The sequence below is a fragment of the Diospyros lotus genome, chromosome 2 (assembly GCF_014633365.1).
Source record: "Diospyros lotus cultivar Yz01 chromosome 2, ASM1463336v1, whole genome shotgun sequence".
NCBI lineage: Eukaryota > Viridiplantae > Streptophyta > Magnoliopsida > Ericales > Ebenaceae > Diospyros > Diospyros lotus.
Window position 1 is genome coordinate 25,877,944 of NC_068339.1, and position 24,545 is coordinate 25,902,488.

Below are 24,545 nucleotides of genomic sequence, written 5' to 3' on the forward strand. Positions count from 1 at the left end.
TAAATAAATTCTGAATGTATTAATTAATTCAGTTGTTATTATTATTATCGGCTGTATTGAACAATCTGAAGAGAAGGGGTAAATAGATTCAATTTTTAGACAACGATAGTTAAGTGAACTATATACTATTTAGGGGAGTTTGTGCAATTAACTTCAATTTCTAAGGTTGGGGCCTAATCATAATAAGTAATAGTTGGGGATTGTAAATGTAAATAATCCCAGAAGCTTAGGTGATACCGACCAAAGCCAAATTCCAAGCTGAGAAAGACTGCTTGGTGGAAAGCTCCACCCTTCTCGCTCTCTCTCTCTCTCTCTGCTTGCTACTTGTTTGCTTGTTGCTTGTTGCAGAGAGCTTGGGAGAGATCGAGCCAAATGACGAGAATGCCACTCAACTTCCGGCCGATTCACTTTGGAGGCCTCTCTGGCAGCTGGTGGGAGAAGATCAACGACTCCACTAAGTGGCAGGATGGGATTTTTTTCACTCTCTGTGCCGCTTACGCCCTAGTTTCATCTGTTGCCCTGGTTCCTACTCCTTACTCCTCTCTCTCTCTCTCTCTCTCTCTCTCTCTCTACATATATATATGTATACATCAGATTTTGTTTGGGGCGTTGAATTGGAATATGTGCTTGTACTGTACAATTTGATTCACTCTTTGGTCGCTGACTAGAAAAGGAGGGAAATTGGTTTGTGTTTCGGAATCGACTGAACTGGTTTCCAGCTTAGTCTTGGGGAGTCAGACCGAACGAGGAGCTGAGAGGGGTAGAGCGTCCATCTCAAGTGCGTGATTGCCCAATCACACATCGGTAGTCCATTGGGGGAGGTTGTAGGTATACTGCTTGGTCCCATAAACCCATAAGTTACCTTCTGCTAGCACTTTTACGCTAGGACTCGTGACTATACATTATTTGTTGGAAGTCCAACATCTTTTTCTGGTTGACGTGATTAGTGGATATTACAATTAGGGTTTTTGGGAACTTACAATAACTTGAACAGTTAAATTCGATATCTATAGGGCTCGTTTGATTGCAATTTCATTTTCAGATTTTTGTCTCCTCCTTCAAGATTTTATAAACAAAATTTTCTTTTTGTTTATAAAATTTTAAAAACGAAAACAAAAAACTAAAAATGAAATTGCAGTCAAACGAGCCCTAAAGGATTACCTTTATTTCCTTCAGTTTATATTGGTTTCCTTCCATTCTTTCTTGTAAGTGTTTGAATTGAATTTTTGTTAGGTATGTCATTTTGCTGAGTTTAGTTGCTTAGAGAAAAGCGGTTGAATTTGGTTTTTGAATATTGGACGACTTCTTTTATTTAGAGTGTGTTAGAGCTTCTAGCTTAAATTTTCAGGGTCCAATTATCTATACTAGTTGAGGTTACAGCTAGTTGTTAAAATTGATGTTTTAAGTATGTGAGGAGAGAATTGGCTGAATGCTTGAGAGCAAGAATCTCAGTTTTAATCTATATTTATAGTATCGTCAATCGTGGAACATATTTACCACATAAAATTAGGCAAAGAATTATGCTTGAAATACAGCCTATCAAATCAACCTATAAATCAATCTATTCAATCAGCCTATGAATCAGTTTATCAAATCAGCCATGCATCAGCCTATTAATCAGCCTATAAATTAGCTAATCAGCTGGGTCAACTATACAATAAATACAATATTCAACACTCTCCCTCAAACTGGAGCATACTTGTCGTATGCACCTAGCTCAGTACATATGTAAGTTATTCTTGGCCCATGAAGAGATTTAGTGAAGGTATCGGCTAGTTGGTCATTAGACTTCACTAATGTGATATCTTGGAAGGAACCCTCTCTCTAACAAAGTGGCGATCTATTTCTATATATTTGGTCCTTTCATGAAAAACTAGATTACAGGCAATGTGAAAAGTTGCTGATAATCATAGATTAGCTTCATTTGCCTTATGTCTCCAAATTTCAATTCTTAGAGCAATTACTTAAACCATATGAGTTCACAGGTTGCTACAACCATAACTTGATATTCAACCTTTACACTAGACCTGATAACCACATTTTGTTTCTTACTTTTCCATGGTACTAAGTTGCGTGGAGTGTCTATCTGATGGTGATCCTACCCAATCAACATCTGAATAAGTAACAACCTAAGTGTGTCCTTTATCTTCATATAGTAGATCCTTGCCCAGTGCACTTTTGATGTATCTCAAGATGCGAGGCTCAACATTCCAATGATTATCACGAAGGAAATCCAAAAATTGACTAATAACACTCACAATAAAAGAAATGTCCTGTTGGGTTACCATGGGGTAATTTAGTTTCCCAACAAGTTTGCAATACCTACCGGGGTCGGGTTACCATGAGATAATTAGTTTCCCAACAAGTTTGAATGTTAAATGGGTCAGTAAAAGATAAATATAGTTGACACTTTTTAACTTGTGTTCTTTTTTTCTGCAAAAAGGTTATTATATCAAGAGTATTTTAGGAAGTAAGAACAAATTAAACTTCAATTTTTTATTTATTTCAAATGTAAGTTTATGGAATTTCATATTTTAAGTTGTGTAATACCAAACTTGAGAGTTCACTTGCAAATGAATTCTATGTAGAATTCATTAATAAATGAATCCCACATTTGAAATTCATTCATTCCAACATAGTGCTAATCAAAGTAACTCTACCTATCTTTGGAAGGGATCGTCTTTCCCAAGCAGCTAACGTGTTCTTAATAACACCATTCTGAATGTCCCGGACCCAAAGGTAACTAAGGCAGGTAGAGGGAAGACGACCACAAATACATCTATCTCTTTGGTCTCCTCTGATAACTAAAATCTCACCCTTTAGTGAACTTGGCCCTCAACCATGACATTGCGTCTAGACAAAGAAGAATGCCCCTTTCAAACCTCAACCTCTCTGATAAAAAGGGTGCCCCCATTATACGAGTCTTCCCACTTTGTGAGGATTGTAGGTGGATTGTATTTGTACACTACATTTGAAAGAGATTGTTTCCATGATTTGAACCCGTGACCCTCTAGTCAAAAAGGAACAATCTTATCGTTATTATCAAAGGCTTCCCCTCTCAACTTTCTCTTATATGCACTACAAAAAAAAAAGAAGTGTCATTTGCAAAGAGGAGATGTGTCAATCTAACAAGGAAACCCATCCAACTCCTAACCCCTTAAGTTTTTGAAGAAAACTCTGGAAACTTAATTGACGAGAAAAAAACATAACTGTAGAAATACAATAGCTAACAAAACCCATCCTATCCAGTAAGTGTATAAGAACATCTCAATTGGCCTGGGGTTCTTTCAATGTCAGGTTTACGTAAAAGACTACTAGGGTTGTTCTTCAATCTAGCATAGAAACACTCATTTGCCTCTAGCATAACATCAAGAATCTGGCATTTATCAGAAAAAAAAAAAAAATTGAAATTCAGAAACCACATAACAAATTACTTCCTTACTCTAATAGGAGACACCTTAGATATAATTTTATTGATTGTATCCGTAGGGTAATACTAGAATACCTACAGCTAGGTCATGATCTAATCTGATTTGGTAGTCTATAGGTTTTTGACATATTACTTAGTCTCATGAAACCAAAAGTTAACTTCAATTGGCTTTGTTGGGTGAGAACTCATGATAGTGTCAATGTCAATCTAGGACTGCCATCAACTGGGTGTAGGCCAAGAAAGTATTTGAGGTTGGACTAGGTAAGATTTTTGAGATATGAGATACTAGTCTGGTAAGTATGCCAGGACCTAAAGGAAAGTTTGTCATGACCAATCCTATGTTGGTAGTCTATTGGGCGATTTTTTTTTTTTTTTTTTTCCAGATATATTATTTGGTCCTATGAGTTCTAGGGTAAACTTTAGTTAGCACTTCTTGGGGAGAGCCTTTCTATGGTAGGACCTAAGCCCCCCACCCAATCAGTCAACCTGCCACCCCAAAGACTTCTAATATGTTGGTGATCATAACCTTGAACTTCATCTTTTGGAGACAAAGAGGCCATACTCCTTTTTTGAGAAATTCCTAAAACGAGTCATTCCCAGATCATTCAGTCGTCTCACTTTGCAGGAGAAAATGTGCTTAATCATAAAGAAATTGACTTCATCACGCTGTATCTCTCCTTTCTCCCTAGAGATCTACATGACCCTTTCCATGATTCATTCCTGAAATTATCCTTTTCAACTCTCATTCTTTCCTAGAACTAACACTGAATTTTTTACCCCTTTGAGGTGTACTTATAATGTACTTCCCCTGTTCAGTTTTTCAAGCAATTTAAAAGCCTCTGCCTCACATCCTTCAATGAATAGCCCCTATAATGGGACAAAAAATTCTCAGTTTCTTTAAGACCTATGCTGAAGGGTCAATTTCCTGCAGTTTGAGAGCCCTGTAATATCGCTTTCTGTTGCATTCCCCATTAGTCAGGCTCCATGACAGCCAAACACAGACAATAAAACTTCAGTCTCAGAAAACCTATCAGGCAATCCCATCCTTCAGTCCTGGTCTGACCTGAGACACAGAAGAACCTCACAGTGAATACTAGCCCTCATAGTCTTACCAATGAAGTCGCTCGATTTTGGGGATGACCCCTAGCAACAATTATCCTGTCAGGGCGTAGGTTATCCCCAGAAAGAAAGTGCTTCCAAGCTCCGCATCCTTGGACCTACAGCATAAACTAACCCTCACAATCAACTGCTCTCCCTGCACCCAGAACCCATTTCAAAACTGTGAAAAGACTAGCCACAGCTAGTAACTTGACTCCAAAGATCCAGTCTCATAAGACCAAGTGAGAGGAGATATGGTAATAGAAACATCAGAAGTGCCCAAAACATTAGACATGAAAAAAGGCTAGGGGAACATTTACCATGCAGCCTTGCGGCTTCACTGGTCTAACCCACAAGAATGCCTTTTTGGCAACCAATGAGCCTATAGGAGAGAATTATGCTTTCAGGCATGATTTAATTCAAAAATTTTGTCGTATGGTACACTATGTGTGCTCGTATTAGTTGTGCTTGAAACTCCAATTGTAAGGTCTTTTTATTTTTTTAGTAAGTGTAAGGTCTTGTTAATTAATCAGGACTTGCAATTTCTATTTGAAATTTTTTTATTTTTGTTGGCGTGTGAAATTCAAGAAAGGCAAGAAAGTAGCTGTCTGGAAGCAGCTGTCCATGATTGTTGCTTCTAGAATGATAAGGTTTTAGAAAGTTTCTAAATTCTGTTTTTGGATAGTTTCCTAATTCCAAATTAGGATACTTTTGTAATGTGTATTATTGTAATCTTTCCTAAGTTGTAAATATTTCACCCTATAACTAGGGCTGTATGTGAATGAAATATTCAAGTTTTTCCGTCCAATCTTACATGGTATCAGAGCCTTCCTTCTAAGATTGTTCCGGCCTTCATTGCCCTCCAGCGCTTTGTGCCTTTTTCTGGCCTTCATCGCCATTCCCTAGCCATCAGTGCCCTTAATTATTTCTTGCTGTTCTGCCTTCATTGCACTATTTTACTCCATCTATCCCTCTAAACATGTCTGAAATTTCTGAGATTGGTCCATCTATGATCTCAGGAGAGACTGATTCATTTGAGGCTCCAATGAGAGGTCTGCCTACCGGAGATCTACCTGGAATGCATCAATCTTACCAATTGGATGGAAGGAACTACCTACAGTGGGCTCAGTTGGTGAAGACCTTCCTAAAGGGAAGAGGAAACCTGAGTCACTTAACGACTCCAAGCCCTAAGGCATTAGATCCTTGATTTCTAGCTTGGGATATAGAAGATACTATGATCATGTCATGGCTGCGGAATGCTATGTAGCCGAAGGTTAGTAAAAATTATATGTTTTTGTCCACTTCTGAAAACATATGGGAGATAATTAGGCGTGCTTACTCTAAAGTACATGATGCTTCAGTTATTTGTGAAATTAAGATGATATTGAGTAGCACTAAGCAAGGGGCCCTAACAATCATAGAATATTACAACAAGATGAATGGGAATTGGCTGAAACTTGACCACTACCAAGACATTAAAATGGTATTTGGTAAAGATGCAGCCACCCTCAATTCTATACTTGAAAGAGATAGAACTGTGGAGTTCTTGGCTAGACTCAATATCAAGTATGACCAAGTGAGGGTTCAAGTACTTGGAAGAGAAAAGCTTTCATCCCTAAATGATGCCTTTTCTGTTGTTTGAAGTAAGGAGAATAGGAGGATAGCCATGTTGGGGGAGACCACTTTTGAAGGATTAGCCATGCTAATTAATAAAGGAGAAGGATTAAAGTTCAAATCTCAATAAGGAAAGACTAATGGGCCATCTAAGTCTCAAGGGAAAGAAGGTTTGTGGTACTCCTACTGTAAAAAACCTAAACATACTCGAGAAACTTGCTTCAAGCTGCATGGGAAGGAAGCTGTGCTACAAAAATTAGGGGGTTTCAAAATTTTACCCTCTAGGAATCAAGTCTATCTTTCCAACAAGCAAGAAGAGACTATAGAAAAGGCTGGATCTGTGGCTGGACCAGAGCTTAACCAGCTAAATGCTGATGAAATCAACAGACTCAAGGTGTTCCTGAAAACCATCCAAGATGTATCATGCTCTATTACCCAACAAGGTAACCTTCAAGGTAATAGTTTTCATTCTAATTCTTTAACTACCTCAAAAGTCACTAAGGATGACATGTGAATTCTAGACTCAAGGGCTATAGACCACATGACCCATAATCTCACTGTTTTTGACACCTATAAGCCTCTTGAAACTCCTAAACAGATTATCATTGCCAATGGGACATCTATCCTATAAAGGGATAGGGTAGTGTCACTCTTAGCCCCACTCTTCTTGTCAAACAAGTTTTGCATGTCCCTAATTTGTCAACCAATTTGATTTCTATCTATCAACTTACTAAGGAACTCAATTGTCGTATTATTTTTTTCCTCTCATACTTGTGAATTTCAGGAAATGGGCACGGGAAGAATGATTGGTGTTGCTGAGGAGAGGAATGGGCCGTATGTTCTAAAGAGGAAGAATTTGATGCCTAAAGGGATTCAACCTAAGCTAGCCTGCACATCTCAGTCTCCTACAACCCTTGCACACATTTGGCTCCACCACTATCAGCTGGGACACCATCTTTTTCATTTGCTAAAAAATATGTTTCTTGATTTGTTCAAACATTTAAATCCTAGTACTTTGCATTGTGATGTATTGAAATTTCAAAGCATCATCAAGTCTCCTATTCTCTTAGCAATAAACTGTCTTCTCATCCTTTTGCACTAATTCATTCTGATGTTTGGGGGCTATCTAGGATTCCTAATTGTTCTGGGGGCTAGATGGTTCATATGTTTTATAGATGATTGCACTAGGGTGACTTGGGTGTTTCTTCTCAAGGATAAGGCTGCTATTAGTACTGTTTTGCCCCCCTTTTATACAATGATCTCGACTCAATTTGGCATTCCTAGTCAGAAATTTTGGACTAATAATGCAAGAGATTATTTTAATCAACACTTGTATCAATTTTTTCAGCAAAAAGGGGTTATCCACGAGTCTTCCTGCATCAACACTCCACAACAAAATAGAGTGGCTGAGAGAAAGATGAGACACCTCCTAAATGTAACTAGAACTCTCCTCCATCATCATCAAGTCCCTGAGAATTTTTGGGGAGAAGCAGTCCTCATTACACTATCTCATCAATAGAGTGCCTTCTAAACTCCTTGGTCATCAACCTATCTAGTGTTTATCATCCCATTTTCTTGACACATCAGTCTCTACCTCTTAAAGTCTTTGGCTATGTGGCCTTTGTTCACATTCCTAAGCAAAGTAGGGATAAGTTGGACCCTAGGACTCTTTGCTACATCTTCCTTGGCTATTCATTTACCCAAAAAGGCTACAAATGCTATCATTCCTCTACCAGAAAATTCTTTGTTTCTAAAGATGTGACCTTTGTTGAATCACAACCCTTTTTTTTGGGCTCTTTTCACCTTGGTCGTTGGTCTCCAGGGGGAAAATCAGTAGATGGGTGACCAAGGGAGCTCCCTTTCTAGACTAGACTTAGTCCCTCTCGAAATACCTACTGAATCAGAACCTACTGGTTCTAATTCTATCTCTGATCATTTTGATCATCACTCACCTTTTCCCAGTTATCAAAATCTTTTTGATCAAGCAGGTAAAATAGAGGTTTCATCCCCAGTAAGGTTCAAAGGCTCTCCATTTGTGTACCATAGAAGACAACAACCTATTCTTCAGCCTCAACAAGGATCTACATCTGATTCCTAGCCAGGTACTGAAATGATTCAACCCTCAAATCCTTTTAACTTTAGCCCTAATGATTTGGATATTCTTATTACCATCAGAAAAGGGGTTAAAAGCTACACTTAGCACCCTCTAGCCAACTATATCTCCTATCACAGGCTGTCCCAAAGGCATAAACTTCCCTGGATACTATTGTCATTCCTAAATTGATGGATGAGGCTTTAAAGAATTAGAATTGGAAGCTAGCCATGCAGGAGGAAATGAGAGCATTGGAGAATAATAACACATGGGATCTGGTGCATAGGCCAAAGGGGGTGGTTTCAGTGGGCTGTAGATGGATTTTCAATATAAAATATAATGCAAATGGATCTTTGGAAAGGTACAAGGCCCGATTAGTGGCTAAGGGTTACACCCAAACATATGAGATTGACTACTTAGAGACATTTGCTCCACTGGCCAAGATGACCACTATGAGGATCCTCTTATCCCTAGTAGCTCACTATGGATGGCATTTACAGTAACTAGATGTGAATAATGAATTCCTTCATGGTGATTTAGAAGAGGAGGTGTTCATGGAACATACATCAAGTTTCGAGAAAAGAAGAGCAGATGTAGTGTGTAAGCTGAAAAATGCTCTCTATGGCCTCAAGTAGTCACCAAGAGCTTGGTTTGATAGGTTCTCCAAAGCTATGAAGCTTATGGGATACTAGCAAAGTAGGGGGGACCACACTCTTTTTCAAGCACTCATTGGAGGGAAAGGTGACAACATTACTAGTCTACATGGATGACATTACCATAATGGGAGGTGACATGGAAGAATAAAAGGTTCTAAGAAGCAAGCTGGCTCAGAACTTTGAAATCAAAGATCTAGGATTACTTAAATACTTATTGGGAATAGAAGTGGCCTACTCCAAAGCAGGTATTTTCCTATCCCAATGCAAGTATATACTAGATCTTTTAAAAGAAACAGGCTTGTTGGGAGGAAAAGGAGTGTGCACTCCATTGGAACCTAATACTAAATTGGGAGGAGATGCCAATAGTCCTCTAGTGGACAAAGGGAGGTTACAAAGGCTGGTAGGTCAGTTAATCTACTTGTCACACACCAAGCTAGATATTGTCTATGTAGTGAGCTTAGTAAGCCAATTTATGTATAGTTCTACCGAGGATCATATGCAGGCTGTAAGAATAATATTGTGATACTTGAAAACAATCCTGGTAAAGGAATTCTGTTCAAATCAGGTGGTATTTTGGATATACATGGCTATACAGATGCAGATTATACTGGATCTTTCATGGATACAAGGTCTACTACTGAATATTGTGTGTTTCAGATGGGAACTTGGTCTCTTGGCGAAGCAGAGTATAGTGGCAAGGTCAAGTGTTGAAGCGGGCTATGGCACTTGGTCTATGTGAATTATTATGGTTTGAGGATTGTTCTAGAAGATTTGAAGATTGTTGTTAATGAGCCAATTAGGTTATTTTCTAATAACCAATCAGTCATAAGCATTGTTCATAATCATGTGCAGCATAACAGGACTAAGCACATATTGAGATTGACTGGCATTTTATAAAGGAAAAGCTTGAGAAAGGTATAATTCAAATACTCTATGTTCCATCCGAAAAACAAGTGATAGATCTTCTAACAAAAGGATTGGCTTCTAGAAGATTCAAGCTAGGAATGATGGACATTCATTCACTAGTTTGAGAAGGAGTGTAGGCATGTGAAATTCAAGAAAGGCAAGAAAGTAGCTGTCCAAGGAAGCAGCTGTCCACGACTGTTGCTTCTAGAATGATAAGGTTTTAGAAAGTTTCTAAATTCTGTTTTTGGATAGTTTCCTAATTCCAAATTAGGATACTTTCGTAATGTGTATTATTGTAATCTTTCCTAAGTTGTAAATATTTCATCCTATAACTAGGGCTGTAAATGAAATATTTAAGTTCTTCCGTCCAATCTTACAATATTGTCATATGCAGATTCAATTAATAAGGATTGAACTGAGAGTGCCTGAGTACGGTTGGACAACTCAAAAGGTTTTCCATCTTCTGAACTTCATTGTGAATGGAGGTAATTGTTATGATTTTGGTTTTTTTCTTTCACTGGAATGCTACTTACGAAATCTAACTCTTAAACTTCATTTTTCAGTGCGTGCAGTTGTATTTGGATTTCACATGCTAGTGTTTACTTTGCACCTGAGGGTAAGCTTTTATTGTTTCTGCATGCTTCTTGTTTCAGATTGGACCCACATGCCCTTTTCATGTCTTGCAAGTGTTTTGGCTTTCTTTTATTCATTCTTTATTTTTGTGATTGAATAGGTCGGCAGCCCTTTTTTTTTTTTTGAAAGAAGGTAGAATTTTATTAATGCAAATAAAATTAGGAACATTATAGCCACCGAACGACCCAGACAACAAAATCCATAAAACCTACCAAAAAGTATTCAAAACAAGACCACAATTTGAATTCCACAACCACAACCAAAGCATGAGAATTAGAAGCTAAAACTGAAACCCTTCTGGAGCCGAATCCCTGATCTACCATGTGAAACTGGATTCAGATCAATGGCTGCTTCCAAAAAGCAGGAATATGGAAATGAGTTCCACCAGTTACTTATCATGAAGCTGCAGCCAGAAATCCAAACTACGAAAAGGCTGTGTACCCCCGTTAGCCAGGTCTGAATAAAAAAAAAAGAGTATGATCTGAGAGCGCCCACCATTTTAACCCAGGAAAGGAAGAGAGCTATTCAGAGGAAACTAAAAATCTGTCCAGCTTACTTGCAACAGTTGTATTTGTCCATGTAAATCTGTGACCAAGAAGGGAATATCAAAAAGAGTGGATGTCTATGGTCTGATGTGTTGATTAATGATGAAAAAGTCAAGAGACTGAATAAATTCCGGGGAATTCATTCTGATTTCCTTCTCTTTAAACAAATGAAATGGGAACATATTTATTTCATAGTGGATTCACATTATTTTGGCAGTGGAAAGAGCACTTTTTATTGTCCTTGATTGTTGTCTTCTAACTTTTTGATATTTTCAGCTTCTTGTTTTCGATGTCTATCTATGAAGTGCGCTCATGATAATGAGATGGTAGATATTTGAATTTGATTACATTGAAAGTGGTAGAAGTTCATGGCATTCTGTCAGTGCCGCGCTCTACTGTCAGCTGAACTTGCTGTTCTTAAAATTTTTCTTCAAATCCCATTGACACTATTATTCCAAAAGTTTTGTATTCCCAATTGCTTAGAAAAATAATATTTTAGTCAAATGTTTATGAGCAGTATTCATGTCTCAGTCTGTAAGTATCTCCAGTTTCTAGAACTTTCTTAAGTTGGAAGTAGTTAACAAGCTAGTATATTTCACATAGAACTCTTTTTCCAAGTGCTTTCTGTAAACTTTTTGAGAGTCCAGTATTACAGTCAACTAGTCAAGTCTGTTCACTAGGAGGGGGAGAAAAAGAACTGCAGCTTGTTAACCAAACTAGTTTTGAACTGAAGTTGAATGGATTAAAATGGCTAGTATTCTTTTTCATGTTATGGCATCTGTGTCTAGAAAACTAAGTGGCTTTTTTGCTGATGTTGGCTGCCTCCATCTTGGATCAGGTACTAATTTTGGTACTTTTGGATCTTCCTGGACTTCTGTTTTTCTCAACTTACACACTCCTTGTTCTATTTTGGGCAGAGATATATCATCAGGTAAGTTATTTGTGCCGTATGCACTGACTAATGATTCTAAGGATAGCCTATCATTTAATTACTTAGGCCCTCTTGAATGCAATGTTCCTTCCTAATATTCACATTCAATTTTATTTGTCTTTTATGTTTCTACCAATGCACAGGCAAGAAGTTTACCAACAGATAAGCTCCGGCTTGTTTATATCTCAGTAAATGTTGGAGTGTACTTCATACAGGTATCTCTATGCCACAATCTTATTTTCTTTTTTCTTTTTCTCTTTTTGATTATGATGTGCTACTTGATGCAGTATATAAGATTAATATTGGATGATTGACTATGAGGATTCCAGTATTTACAATAGTTCAAGAAACCTTCATGTCATGTCCTCTCACGCCTGTGCATTTTGCATCATATTGGCGCAATCTGCTTTTTTGTAGTTCAATATCTGTTCTCACTGATCTTGGTCTTAAATTGGCCATCATTTGTGGCATGATAAAGATAATATGCCAGATATTTCAGGCACTAGTGTGGATTGAGTGGTTAGGTCTCTTGCCTTCTCCTTGTAGTATAATACATATGAACACTCCAGTTTGGCTTTCATACTTGTGTGTGACCTAGTTATCCCTATCACTTGTTAAATGTTGATTCATATGGATATGATTTCTCAAGGGGTTGCACCCAAAAAAGAAGTGCAGAAAAAAATTGCTTGAAAAGATTTAAAAACTAATTTAAATGCACAATCTTGAATGTAGGACCTATCTGTAGGTAAATTTCCTAGTAGGTTTTTCCATGCTGGGCCTTGAAAGATGAAGCATTCTTTTTAATTGTATTTTTGTGCCCCAATCTTAGTATTAGTTTCAGGTGGATGGATTTACTGTATAATCTACAGTGTAGTAAGTATAATTGTTTTTTTTTTCCAACCACTTACTGAAAGCACATGGCTGATCCCACCCAGTGGGAAGCCGATACTAAGTAGCAGCCAAAAATTTGTATCCATTTTTCATGATATTATGCATGGATCAGATGGATCATGGCAAATTCTTCAGAAAAAATGGTGTCTTCTATAAATGGAATCTGATAAGTGAGATTTTGAGTGTTTACATAATCTTCTTCACTCCAAAAAAATTGTTGTTATTACGATCCATCAGTATGAAACTATCAAGCTGAGCAAGATCTAGGCTGCAAGAGAGCACTTCTACTCATACTCAAAGTGGCCAAGTTAACCTTGTGCTAAACCAACAACCTGCATGCTTAGCTGCATTTTTTATCTTGACAGGGACGGAGAAAAGAAGGCTATGAATTGAGCTAACGCCCTCTGTAACCCAAGGAGGGGGGTTGATCCTCGATTCAAGTCTCGTGTTGTGATTGCTGTATCTTGCATTTTGAATTCATTTCAATTGGGAAAGTGTAAAGTGAGCCGATCCACCACCCCTGTATCAGCAGCCTCAGCCTTGTTGTTTGGTCTGACAACTGAAAGTGACTTGGCCTTGTGTGAAGCCCCAGCTGATAGGACCTTCCTCTACAAGAAAGGTCCTGCATGCCGGTCTAAATGCCTACTCGAGGCTTGTACCATTTCCAACTCATGGGTGTGTGGTGGCACAGTTGAACAAGGCTCATATTCAAATATTCCACTTGAAGAAAAGATTGAAAAAGGTCAGAAAAAGAAAATAAATAAGTAAGAAATAAGAATAGAAAGAACCATAACCGGAAGAGCAAAAGAACCATAACCGGAAGAACAAAAGAACTGTACATTCAATGTTGTGTAACAAACAAATGACAGTGATATGGTCCCATCCAAGCTTGTCAGGAACAAAGACATTGGGATTAGATTAGCAGACGAGTCAAGACATAGAGTAAAGTCTCCCTCATCTCCAAAAGTGGGGTGATTAGGTTTGAGTCTTCATTAATCAGGTGGTCGGACGCAATCGTTTAGTATATATTGAGGGGTGAGAAAAGTCTTAGATTGACCACAAAATTTCTTTGTTTCTGTATTTCTGAAATATGAGTGTGTGACTTGTTATAATTGATCCTATTAACAATACAGTGAATTGTTCTGGCATCTTAATAGTGATGGTTCTACTTTGTTGGACATTTACTCTAGTGTCTGGAACACGGAATAGATGAAATAGATTAAGAAATATTTGAACTATGATTCATACTTAATATTCAAACATTGCAGCCGGATTTAAAAAAAAAAACAAAGAATTAGAATTTATAAATCGAAATTTTTTAAAACCAAAGAATTAGAATTTATAAATCGAAATTTTTTTCTTCTTTCTTATTTATGATTTATGCTTATTTTGACCAAAAGACAAAGGTTTTTTTGTTTTTTGGATTTTTGGTCATTCTATCTAGTTATGGAATAAGTGATGATCCAAAGGTTCTTACTCGTGGAATTCTTGGGCTTAGTTTAGGGTTTTTTATTGAATCATCATGGTTCTAGTATGAATATGAGATTTGAATCAATTCATGGGGTCTTAATTACAAAATTCCTATTAATAATTAAAAAAAAATGTAAAGCGCACAAAGCAAAGAAAATGAAATAGGAAAAAAGAGTGAGGCCAAGCAGCTCAATTGATTCATTCGACCTGTATTCGCTTATGAACCATCAACAAAGACAACTAAGTCTCAACTAAGTCTGGCAGTAAGCCTTTTGATGATGAGGAATTCACTGAAAGCTTTCCTTTTGACCCAGTAATTTTCATTCAAGTTTCTTTTTTTTCCTCCCTTTTCTCTATGAAAATTTTACTCTTTTAGCTGGCCATTGGATGCATCTCATTTCACACTAAGAGTCTAGCTTTTGATAGTTTCTTCTTATCAAGCATATGGACTTCAGAAAGTTTGGTGTGGAATGTATTAGCATGTGTTGTGCATTGCTTAGTCCTCAGAATTCCTTACTAAGAGGTGAATCATGACTTCCCTATTCTGCAGAAAAAGGTTTTATTCCACTGCTTGGTAGCAAGGATAGATGATCAGGGTTTAATTGAGGGCTTTAAGTTGGGTGGACTAACAATGATTAGCGGGCTTTTAATGCCCAGAGAAGAAATTAGCCCTTGAAATTTTTTCCCCAGCCTTTTTAAGTAATACCTTTTTAAAAATTAGTTTTTGGTGTCAGGTATGTATTTGGATATATCTCTGGTTTGATGACAACAGTGTTGTGGAATTCATTGGGAAGCTATTTATTGCAGGTTAGACATCTTATCCAATTGTTATATGTGTGTCACAACTCAATAATTTTGTCTGGGGGGATTGAAGATTCTTCTGAATCAGCCTTTACATTACATTATTATTGCTTTGCCCATGCTTACTTTTTTGTAACTTTTTCCAGTTGTATCATTTCTGGCTGCATTAGGTTTCTTGCTATATGGAGGAAGGTGAATCTTCTAAATCATCTACATGGATCTATGTCATTCTAAAATCTAAAGCAATCAGCATTGCGTGGATTCCTAAACGTAATTTTCTTGTTTTCTCATCTTTCCCCTTTTGCTGCTCTATGTAATGCTTCCAGGTTATTTTTCATGCTGAGACGCTTCCCTATTGAATCTAAAGGGAGAAGAAAGAAGCTTCACGAGGTTTGTCCTATTACAGTTTTTTTTCCTGGATAATGAAACACTTTGTAGAATTTGTTGTGTGGTTTCTTTTGGGTTTTATCATTTCCATTGAAATCTAAGGAAGTGTCTATTGTTTATTGTGCTCTATGGTGGTAGTTGATGTTAACTGTACTCTATATTAGTAATACATTGCGATCCAGATCTCTTCGGTCACAGTAAACTTGATAGCCATTTGAATTTATAGGCAGATCAAAGGGAAGAAGCCAATATCCTTCAAAATTGATTTAATTTGAGGAGTATATGGTTTTCATCCTTTTGAAATAGATAATATTATTAAGAATCTAAAAGACAATAAAATGTCTTGTTATTCACCATTAGGACAAGGTACTGAATCTAAGAAATAGAAATATCCTAACTTTACTTAAACTTCATAAAGTTCTTTGATGGATTTTGCTTGACATACTTGTATCCCTCCGGGTTCACACTTTACTTACCTGTGTGCCAAATTTTCATTCCCATAATTGGAAGTTAGCAACTTAGATGAAATAGTGGCAGGAAATTGCTTTTCTGTCATCTTTGAGCTCAACTCTCTGTCATCTTTGAGCTCAGTTCGGGAAGAATTGAAGTAGTGCCATTTGGAAATTGAAATAGTAGCAATGAAAGCAAGCATATAAAGGAGGGGGTTCTGTCATCTTTGAGCTCAATTACCAATAGTTCTTTATTTTAGTTTAATCAAATTCTTTCACGTATGAGTATGGTACAAGAGAGGGATGTAGATTTTTGCCAATTGCAGCTTGAGTTGTATTCCATAGGATCTATTAAGATATTTATCTGGAAAATGATATAAAATCCATTTGTTTTTATTTAATCTCTCATTTGGAAATACCATGAATAAAAATTTCATGTTAATATTTTTGGAACCTGCCAACTTGCATGCTTCTTCACTGAACTACTCTCCATTTTGTGTCCTGCCGTTAAATATGGTGGTAACATAATCCAATTGTTATAATTTTTTTTTTTATTTTTTTTCCGCGGGGGGCGGGGGGTTCAGGAGAGTAAAAAAAAAAAAAAAAAGAAAGAAACTTATTGTGTCATGTTGCATGAGGCTTAAATCTATAACAAATGTTCGAACTTTGATGCTAAAACTTGAACAGAAGTACTCTCACCATTATATTCCATGTAGCTTCTCTTACTATTTTGAACTTTGGAAGGTATTATTGACTTTATCTTAACAATAAGTGCTGGGAAAGGTAACAGCTAATACATAAAAATGGTGCTTCTCACTTTATACTAGTATATCATTTTATTTATTGTTGGGATTGTGAAGCTCTCTCTCTCTCTTTCTTGGGAAGCAACTCTCTTCTAGGAGAGAGTGAAAAAAAAAAAAAAAACTTATTGTGTCATGTTGCATGAGGCTTAAATCTATAACAAATGTTCAAACTTTGATGCTAAAACTTGAACAGAAGTTCGCTTGCCATTACAATCCATGTAGCGTCTCTTACCATTTGGAACTTTGGAAGGCATCATTGACTTTATCTAACCATTTATACTAGTATATCATCTTATTTATTGTTGGGATTTTGAAGTTAACTCTCTCTCTCACACATACACAACACAGACTCATGGGAAGCAACTCTCTTCTAACATCTATAAAATCTATATTACTTAATGTTACCAGTCCAAGTAACTTGGTGCTTTTATAATATTAAAAAAAGTTAATTACACTAATACGTGCTAACTGTTGCAGGTTGGATCTGTGACAGCAATATGCTTCACCTGTTTCCTCATAAGATGCTTTGTGGTAAGTTTTAGGTCTCATACTGTTTCAACTCACCAGGTGTTTCAAGAAGAGTGTTTTCTTAACTACTGCCCGAGTGGAACTTATAGGGCATGGCTTCAAATAGTTTTATCATTGTGTCCTTTTTCCTTCTATTTTGGTCATGAATTTATATGGAGACGAAACGCTAATAAAATTTGTTCATTGTTCTCTCTGCTTTACTCGTGGCTTTTGACTCAAAATGTCCAATGCAGGTTGTTCTCTCTGCTTTTGATTCAGATGCATCACTTGACGTATTGGATCATCCAGTTTTAAACTTGATCTATTACATGGTACTCTCCACCTCTTTCTCTATATTAGCTTCATGATTTCAGATGAGAAGACATTTTCTTTAAGCATGTGTTTTGACTTCTTATTGTTCAAAAACAGCTAGTGGAGATCCTACCTTCTGCCCTGGTCCTATACATTTTGCGTAAGTTGCCTCCAAAGAGAATATCAGCTCAATATCACCCAATCCGTTAGCCAGAGCACATCACAAATTCCCAGCGGTAGTATTCTTTTCACCTTGAAAAAAATTGATTGCGGCTTTAGTTGCTAATGGAGTTGGGGGAGAGAAATAGAGCCACAAAATCAATCAATCCAGATGTGTTTTCCTGGTATGGCTCTTATATTGGATGTATAATACAAAGAGCTCTCTGCACCGAACTGATGCAGATATAACAATTTCATTCCATGGATTCTGTGGCTTGAAAGTTTGGATACTGTCAACATTTTTTTTGCAGGAAGGTTTCTTAATTTGATAATGTGCGACATATTTTCTGTTTTTAGGGTTGTTGAGATCATTGTATGAATACTGTACTATTTGCCTGTAGAAGTAAATTATTTCTTTCATTATACATTTAGCAGCAGCCGACTTGACCTAGTAAGATTAAGGCGTGATATGTTATTATTGTTGTATACATTTAGCCGTGAGTTGTAGCTTACTGGAAATCAATGGTAATTTTATCTGATTCGTGTGCTGTGTTGGTGTCATGTAAATAATAATGTTTCACAAGTGTTCAATCCAATCAATTTATATACTTCTCTTGGGATGCTCTCCCTTGCAAGACTCCATTGCTCGGTCTCACGATTTTTGGCAAAATTTATACACTTCTCTAAACTTTGATCCTGATGTTTGCCCGCAACCCCCATTGTCCCAGTCTGGAAAAAGAAGAATTGCTGCATATTTGAATACATTGGTTTCTTACATTTACAGGGAGGGATGAAGAACTCTCTTGTTCTTGCTTCCCATTCATTTGAATTGCATGCCCCTCTTGGCTCTTGTAACCATGCTTGCAAAATTCAAATCAAAGTGCGAAAATGGCTTTGAGAATTTGACGAAGCGTGAATTATGAGTATGCAGCAATGGCTTGCTCTTATACAACTGACAAGTAACGTGTAAATTTAACTCGGATTTCCTGTAGTTTAGGTTACTTTTACCTAAACCTCTTGTGGCTGGCTCTTAGAATTTTAAAGTTCTTATATATGTATATATAATGGTTTTCTGTTCATCTGTTTTTCGTTTTTTTTTTTTTTCAACAGTCCCTTTTGTTGGTTTGGAGTTTTAGTGCATTTAACAAACTTACCAATAAAAAAAAAAAAAAAAAACCATTTTTAATAAATTTCAAATCCTAAATTTCACTTAAACCACGTGAAATTTGAGTGGAATTTAGTTTATTTTTTTTAATGCCCTTGATAATTCAAACTAACAAATCACAAAAATCTCCGATGCTAAATATAAACCACGGAGAATGACCCAAACCACAGCCATGTTTCAATTTCACAGCTGCGTAAAATGTCTTAGTTGTCGGGGCAACTTTGGCCACATCAACTTCATCAAGACAAGTATTCTAATAACGATGACCTTTGTGCCATTGAGAAGGGAGTTGTGTCCAAAATTAAACATTTCAACAAAAGATAATGACTTAATGCTACACAATATTCCAGTTTATACAAAATGAAGATCAAAGACCAAATCATATTGGAAAAGCTCCGGAGCAAAATGATTAAAACCAGATGAATGACAAAGGTGATCTCCTTGAAGTCGAGCAAAGACTGATCGAATTTCTTGCAAAAGCTTTAGTGTCAAACAAATGAACAAGAAGATCCTATACATCAACTGTTAAGTACCCAGTCCTGGCTGAAGTACAATATACTCACCAAACCTGTGGAAGTAAATTGAACACCAAAGAAGCAATGAACTAGCATGTCAGAAAACTGTATCGTCCTAAACGTAGGTCATCCTAATTCCGTTCTTGGACATCCAACTGATTCCATGGACAGATGGGCACAGGCAAGCAAAGTAGCATCCGTGTAGCCTTCATGAGATCTGATTAGTTTCGTTGCACTTCCTCTACTGGAGGTGGAGCAGCAAAACGCACGTCTGCTGGTCTTGCCACCACTACAGGTTCCTCCGCGAATAATGCTCTGATGATTGATGGAGTTTTAAGGGGTCGACGGCCAGTCATCCGTGGATAGACATCTTCAAGGAAATAGTAAGCATGACCGGCTATCATTCCCTGCACCATAAAATATGCTTATTTTAAAGAGGATAATAACCTAGTAAAGCAGCAAGCAATGAATAAACAGGAACACACAAGAGGCAACTTATTACTGTCCATGCTTAAAAGGATAATTGTTCAACAGCCCCTTGTTAATAACATAAGAGTCTTTAGATTTGAAATCTCAGGAATGAAAACGGAGAAGGAGGCATATTTTGTATGCACCTTGAAGTTGCATACCTTCTGTAGCATATCCATGTTTCATGTCTATTCCCCATCTGAATATTTCATCACAACACAAATATAATTTACCCTAAGCATGGAGTTACATTAAATGGACAATAACCAATACAGAGTTGTAAGCTAGAATGTCTATTTTCAATCCAACATTAACCCCATAACTTCCAAATTCTAGTACATCCAAGAAATAAGGTGAATGCAAGGAATGGCAGACAAGGGTGTGGATATTCTCCTTATTTATTTTTTCTGGAAAGCGATGGGCGGCAGGTGAGAACACTAAAATGCAAGACAGAAGCTTGACCAATTTGGGTAACTAGATTGATAGCACAAAGCTAGCAAGGCACTTAGATCCATGATTGTCTACCATTTAGGATCACCCTTAACGAATACTAAGAATTTAGCTGGCCCATAATGTAAAGCATATGCATATGCATTTATGACAAGCAAGAGATGTGGTTTTCCAATAAATTGGAGTGGACATGGCCCCACCTCTATAACCTTCCTTGGTTTAGACCATTCATGAGAGTCTTACTTAGAAAAGAAAGGCCTAGCTATCCACCAACTCAAGAGTCTTGAGTACGCTAGTGCATGTTTCACAGTGAGCAAGCCTACTGAATACAGTCAAGGGCTTTTATAGGGTAGGGACTTCAGAAAATTATATTTAGCAGGCACTCCGCTGCCAATCCATTTAACATTTACCCAGTTATAAGATCCCCCCTTATGGCATGTCCGAAACAATTAAAACGAAATTGCTGAATGCAAATGAACATATTCTGTTTTATATTGTTCCAGCACAAACTAACAGTAAAGCACTGTATCAGGTCCAAGCTGCCAAGAATGTGGACCACATTTACCACACAGGAATGGTCATGTGAGACAAGAGGGAGAAAACAATATTTTAGACGCACCAGAAGATCTACCCAAGCACTAGCCCCCACGAGGATAGAGAATCCCAAAAGAACCTGCAAAAGTAAGAGTTGCTGTTGTGAATGAACATCTTTTTTTGTTATTTTGACATACAACGACAATCACAAGCCTTAATCCCACTAACAAGCTCTTAATTTAACAAGATTATGTTAACAACACAGTAGATTACTCACCCACGGAAGGTATGCAGCAGTAAAAGTAAAGAGACCCAAGAAACTCATGTGGATATAAGGATTTTGCTTGCTCCACACATACACCTGTAAAAAGGAGAGCAATGCTAAAAACTACGAAAATAATCGTTGCCTAAAAACTTCTATTGAGCGGACATATTTTATTGTTAACCGAAGAACACTAACCATCATGAATGTCAATGAATTGCTCAGGAATATTATATTTGCGAACGATTCAGACACATAGGGTACCATGCCTCCAATGAGAACAATCCCAGTTAAAACAGTAGCACCAAATAATAGCATATAAAAGAAATCTGCAGTCCTTTGCCTAAAAGAATTTTCTTCTAGAAGCTTGCAGTATCGGGCAAGGAAGAACATGTGAAACAGAAAGTCCAAGTCTGCACAATCAACTACAATAATGTCAGAAAATAAGTTCTATGAACTGCAGGAAACTGTGTGTGCATGTCTGAATAAACTCCAATATTTTTGGCACTAAGTACAGATTTAGTTAGAGCAAGAAGTTCCAAATTAGACATAATTGACTAACTGCAGAGAACCATATCGATAAACTGTATGACCAGCATAGCTGTAACATATCTTGTTAGTAAGCATGTTCTATACAAGCACATACTTTTTGGTCCTGCAGGTGTTTGTAGTCTTTTCATGTAGGGAGTTGGGATGGCTGTTAACTCAATTTTCAGAGCAGACTAGCCAAATGTTGTGAGTGCAGATCTAGGCATAAATATTTATTCCATGGTTAGTCTGATATCGGCAATAGAAACATGGCCCCACCCAATTGTAGACTCTTTTACAGAAATGGCATCAACTTCGGAAAATTTCCCTAAGAACTTATGTAACCATCATAAGTCATTAAAATACATTGGATAATCAGCTCATAAAGGATTGACATGGGACACCAGTATCAATAAATCTTAGTATTACCAAATTCTGTTGTATGCAAGATGCATGCAAGGAAATAAGAACTCGGAACTGGCAAACAGAAGCATACTTGTGGCCTCATAAAAGAAGTAGAAGATACTTGAGGAAGAGCATGCACTACAAAGCTGAAAACAAATTTAGCTGCCACATATAAGGAAATGCTACAGCAATTGACTATTACAGTGATAGCACATCTCAAGAGGCACACAATATACATGGACTCTAATTTTTTTGAGTAATACTTATGTGTCATTAGATGATCCAATCTTAGCTTAATTCATTATAATTGACACAAAAGTTGGTTTACTATGAAGTGGTGGCATGGTTATCCTTTCTAGTAAGTCATAAAACGTTAACAGCCAATTGAACACACTCTCCCCAGTCAACTGATTTTCTATCATTTATCACCTTGGTAACTCATGGATGCAGGGCACCATCACCATGGGGTGACATTCCATTCCAAGAGTTATTAAAGAGAAGAAAAGTTAATAGTCTAACAGATAAGTCATGTATTTATATGCCAACTAGTGGTAAACAAAGGAAGAAGTTCATAGAAGAGCACAGCAACATTAGAAAATTCAGGAGCAAGCCAAATAGTATCCAAAAAATAAAAAATAGAAAAAAAAGTGACTGAGCATGAATGTTCATAGAAATTCAACAACTGGAGAAAGATTTAAACAGGTACTCAACAGGGAGATACAGTCTGGCTCAAGCAAAGCTATCAGGATAATAAAAACATATGAATTCAGGTGCACAAAAAGCAGGACGATTGGCAATAGAACATGCGGTGGCACACAATTTTAACATAGATAACAAAGCACAGGTTAGCAGGTGAAGCTTAATTGAGCTGAGTTTTGTTTGATTGCATAACGAAAACTTGAACAAGAACTCACCAATCTCCCATGTCTCATTTCATTGTGATTCTCAATTCCATTCATTTAGTATCTTTGTGGTTTCATTAGCATAAGAAACGTTGTTCTTAGTTTATCTGAAGTTCAAGAGTCATCATGTAACAACCCAACTTCAATCAAAAGTTGAAGAACGTTTTTGAACCAGAATAACAAACAGCAACTACGAGGATCATTTGGAAGATCATAGTTAAACAAATTACCCATTCTTCGGAAGAAAAGAAAATTGGTGATGAGCCGCCAAAACTGGTAATGTGTGAGGACAAGCTTAGGGTTCAAGTACAAGTTATAAGGAGAGATTATCTGCAAAAAAGGTTTACAAGTTAAACAATAATACTTTCGAAACAATGATGAAGGCAACAGCTGATTACTGTTGCAACATGCATTAGTCCATCACACCGTAAAAAAAATAAGAAATGAAATGCACAATCTCGAAATAACCACCCAAAATAAAAACCTAACGACGATACCCAAAATTCATCGAATTTCAACTGCTAGAGTTGTAAAAGATGAAATCAACAAACAAGTGCAATCGCCCATTTCTATAACGTAATATAATACATATATATATATATATATATATGCATGAGAGAGAGAGAGAGAGAGAGAGAGAGCACATCGAGGGAGCAAGCGACGGTGGTAATAACGGCAGCTGTGAGATAGGAACGGGTGATGATTGGCATCTGCTTGTACCATTCTTCCACTGCTTGAGCCATCACCTCTCCAATTCCCCAAATCAACCCCTAAACCCTATTCCCCCAAAGCCCAGAATGACAATTTCGGAGAGAAAATCCAACAATATCAAAGGCTACCACAACCTCTGATGCACAGAACTTCTTGGAATAGACATACTAATTAATGTTCATCCACCAGGAATTATACCGGCGGGGACAGAGAGAGAGAGAGAGCGAGCGAGCGAACTTGGACGAGCTGTGATGAATGGTGCTCTGTGAAATGGTGGGATAGAAATCACCTTTGTTTCCTTTTCTTTTTAAAAAGATAAAACTTATTATAATTATTACTGATCATTATTTTAAATATAATTAATTAATATATTTTATCATTATTTTTAAATAATATCCTTATTAGTTGAATGCTATGTATTATTGAGCTAGCTTCTTCTATTTAATCCTTAATTTAAGTTTTGATGATTTTTAAAAATGATATTTTTTTAATAATATACAAATTATAGATCCTAATTATTTTTAATTAATTTATAAAATATTTTTTTATAGTATATGTATAATCAAAATTGTTATTTTCCTTTTAAAACTATTTTTTCAATAACTGGATTAAGAAGTCGACTTCTGCTCTAGAAAGTTGACTCATAGTTTGTCAAAAGTCAACTTTTGTATAATCTTAGTCGACCCAGTCGAGAACCATTTATGTAGAGTCGATTCAACTGAGAGTTGTTTTTTGAAAAATCGACTCTTACTTGGAGAAGTCGACTTTTAGTATTGGAAGTCAACTTTCATTCAAATGGAAGTGGACTCCCTTTTAGAAAAGTCAACTTTTCGAGTCCAACGGTTAAAAAAATTTGACCATTATGCAGATTGTCCAGCAATAACTATAAATATTTGGGACTCGAAATTGTGAGAAGTTTTT

At 36.8% G+C, this 24,545-nt stretch overlaps 2 protein-coding genes and 1 long non-coding RNA gene across 4 annotated transcripts; 2 read left to right on the top strand and 1 right to left on the bottom strand.

Moving 5' to 3' along the window:
• Positions 1-249: 249 nt before the first annotated feature.
• On the top strand, positions 250-18,107 carry LOC127795649 (tobamovirus multiplication protein 1-like). Its single transcript, XM_052327454.1, has 11 exons — positions 250-522; positions 10,191-10,281; positions 10,360-10,412; positions 11,813-11,905; positions 12,049-12,120; positions 15,001-15,073; positions 15,214-15,259; positions 15,394-15,457; positions 17,184-17,237; positions 17,468-17,545; positions 17,643-18,107. The coding sequence occupies exons 1-11, from the start codon at positions 373-375 to the stop codon at positions 17,733-17,735; spliced, it is 867 nt and encodes a 288-aa protein (XP_052183414.1). The 5' UTR covers positions 250-372; the 3' UTR covers positions 17,736-18,107.
• On the top strand, positions 532-10,182 carry LOC127795651 (uncharacterized). Its single transcript, XR_008021842.1, has 3 exons — positions 532-828; positions 5,548-6,597; positions 6,927-10,182. It is a non-coding gene; the product is annotated as an uncharacterized LOC127795651 (long non-coding RNA).
• Positions 18,108-19,271: 1,164 nt separating the features above from the next.
• Positions 19,272-23,902, bottom strand: LOC127795652 (derlin-2.2). Of its 2 annotated transcripts, none has more exons than XM_052327459.1 (6): positions 23,558-23,902; positions 23,144-23,243; positions 21,277-21,491; positions 21,094-21,177; positions 20,902-20,955; positions 19,272-19,771 (listed from the first exon to the last, which is right to left on the bottom strand). In XM_052327459.1, the coding sequence occupies exons 1-6, from the start codon at positions 23,654-23,656 to the stop codon at positions 19,586-19,588; spliced, it is 738 nt and encodes a 245-aa protein (XP_052183419.1). In that variant the 5' UTR covers positions 23,657-23,902; the 3' UTR covers positions 19,272-19,585. The 2 variants fall into 2 exon arrangements, with proteins under 2 accessions (XP_052183419.1, XP_052183418.1); XM_052327458.1 differs by having other exon boundaries at positions 21,277-21,503.
• Positions 23,903-24,545: the final 643 nt, after the last annotated feature.

Bases quoted from the DNA above. Each gene is read 5' to 3' on its own strand.
- LOC127795649 (XM_052327454.1), top strand. From the start codon at position 373: ATGACGAGAATGCCACTCAACTTCCGGCCGATTCACTTTGGAGGCCTC. The intron at 12,121-15,000 runs GTATCTCTATGC...TTTTGGTGTCAG, and splicing joins TTGGAGTGTACTTCATACAG to GTATGTATTTGGATATATCT. The intron at 15,074-15,213 runs GTTAGACATCTT...AACTTTTTCCAG, and splicing joins TGGGAAGCTATTTATTGCAG to TTGTATCATTTCTGGCTGCA.
- LOC127795652 (XM_052327458.1), bottom strand. From the start codon at position 23,656: ATGGCTCAAGCAGTGGAAGAATGGTACAAGCAGATGCCAATCATCACC. The intron at 20,956-21,093 runs GTGAGTAATCTA...TTACTTTTGCAG, and splicing joins CTGCTGCATACCTTCCGTGG to GTTCTTTTGGGATTCTCTAT. The intron at 19,772-20,901 runs GTGCGTCTAAAA...TTTATGGTGCAG, and splicing joins GTGCTTGGGTAGATCTTCTG to GGAATGATAGCCGGTCATGC.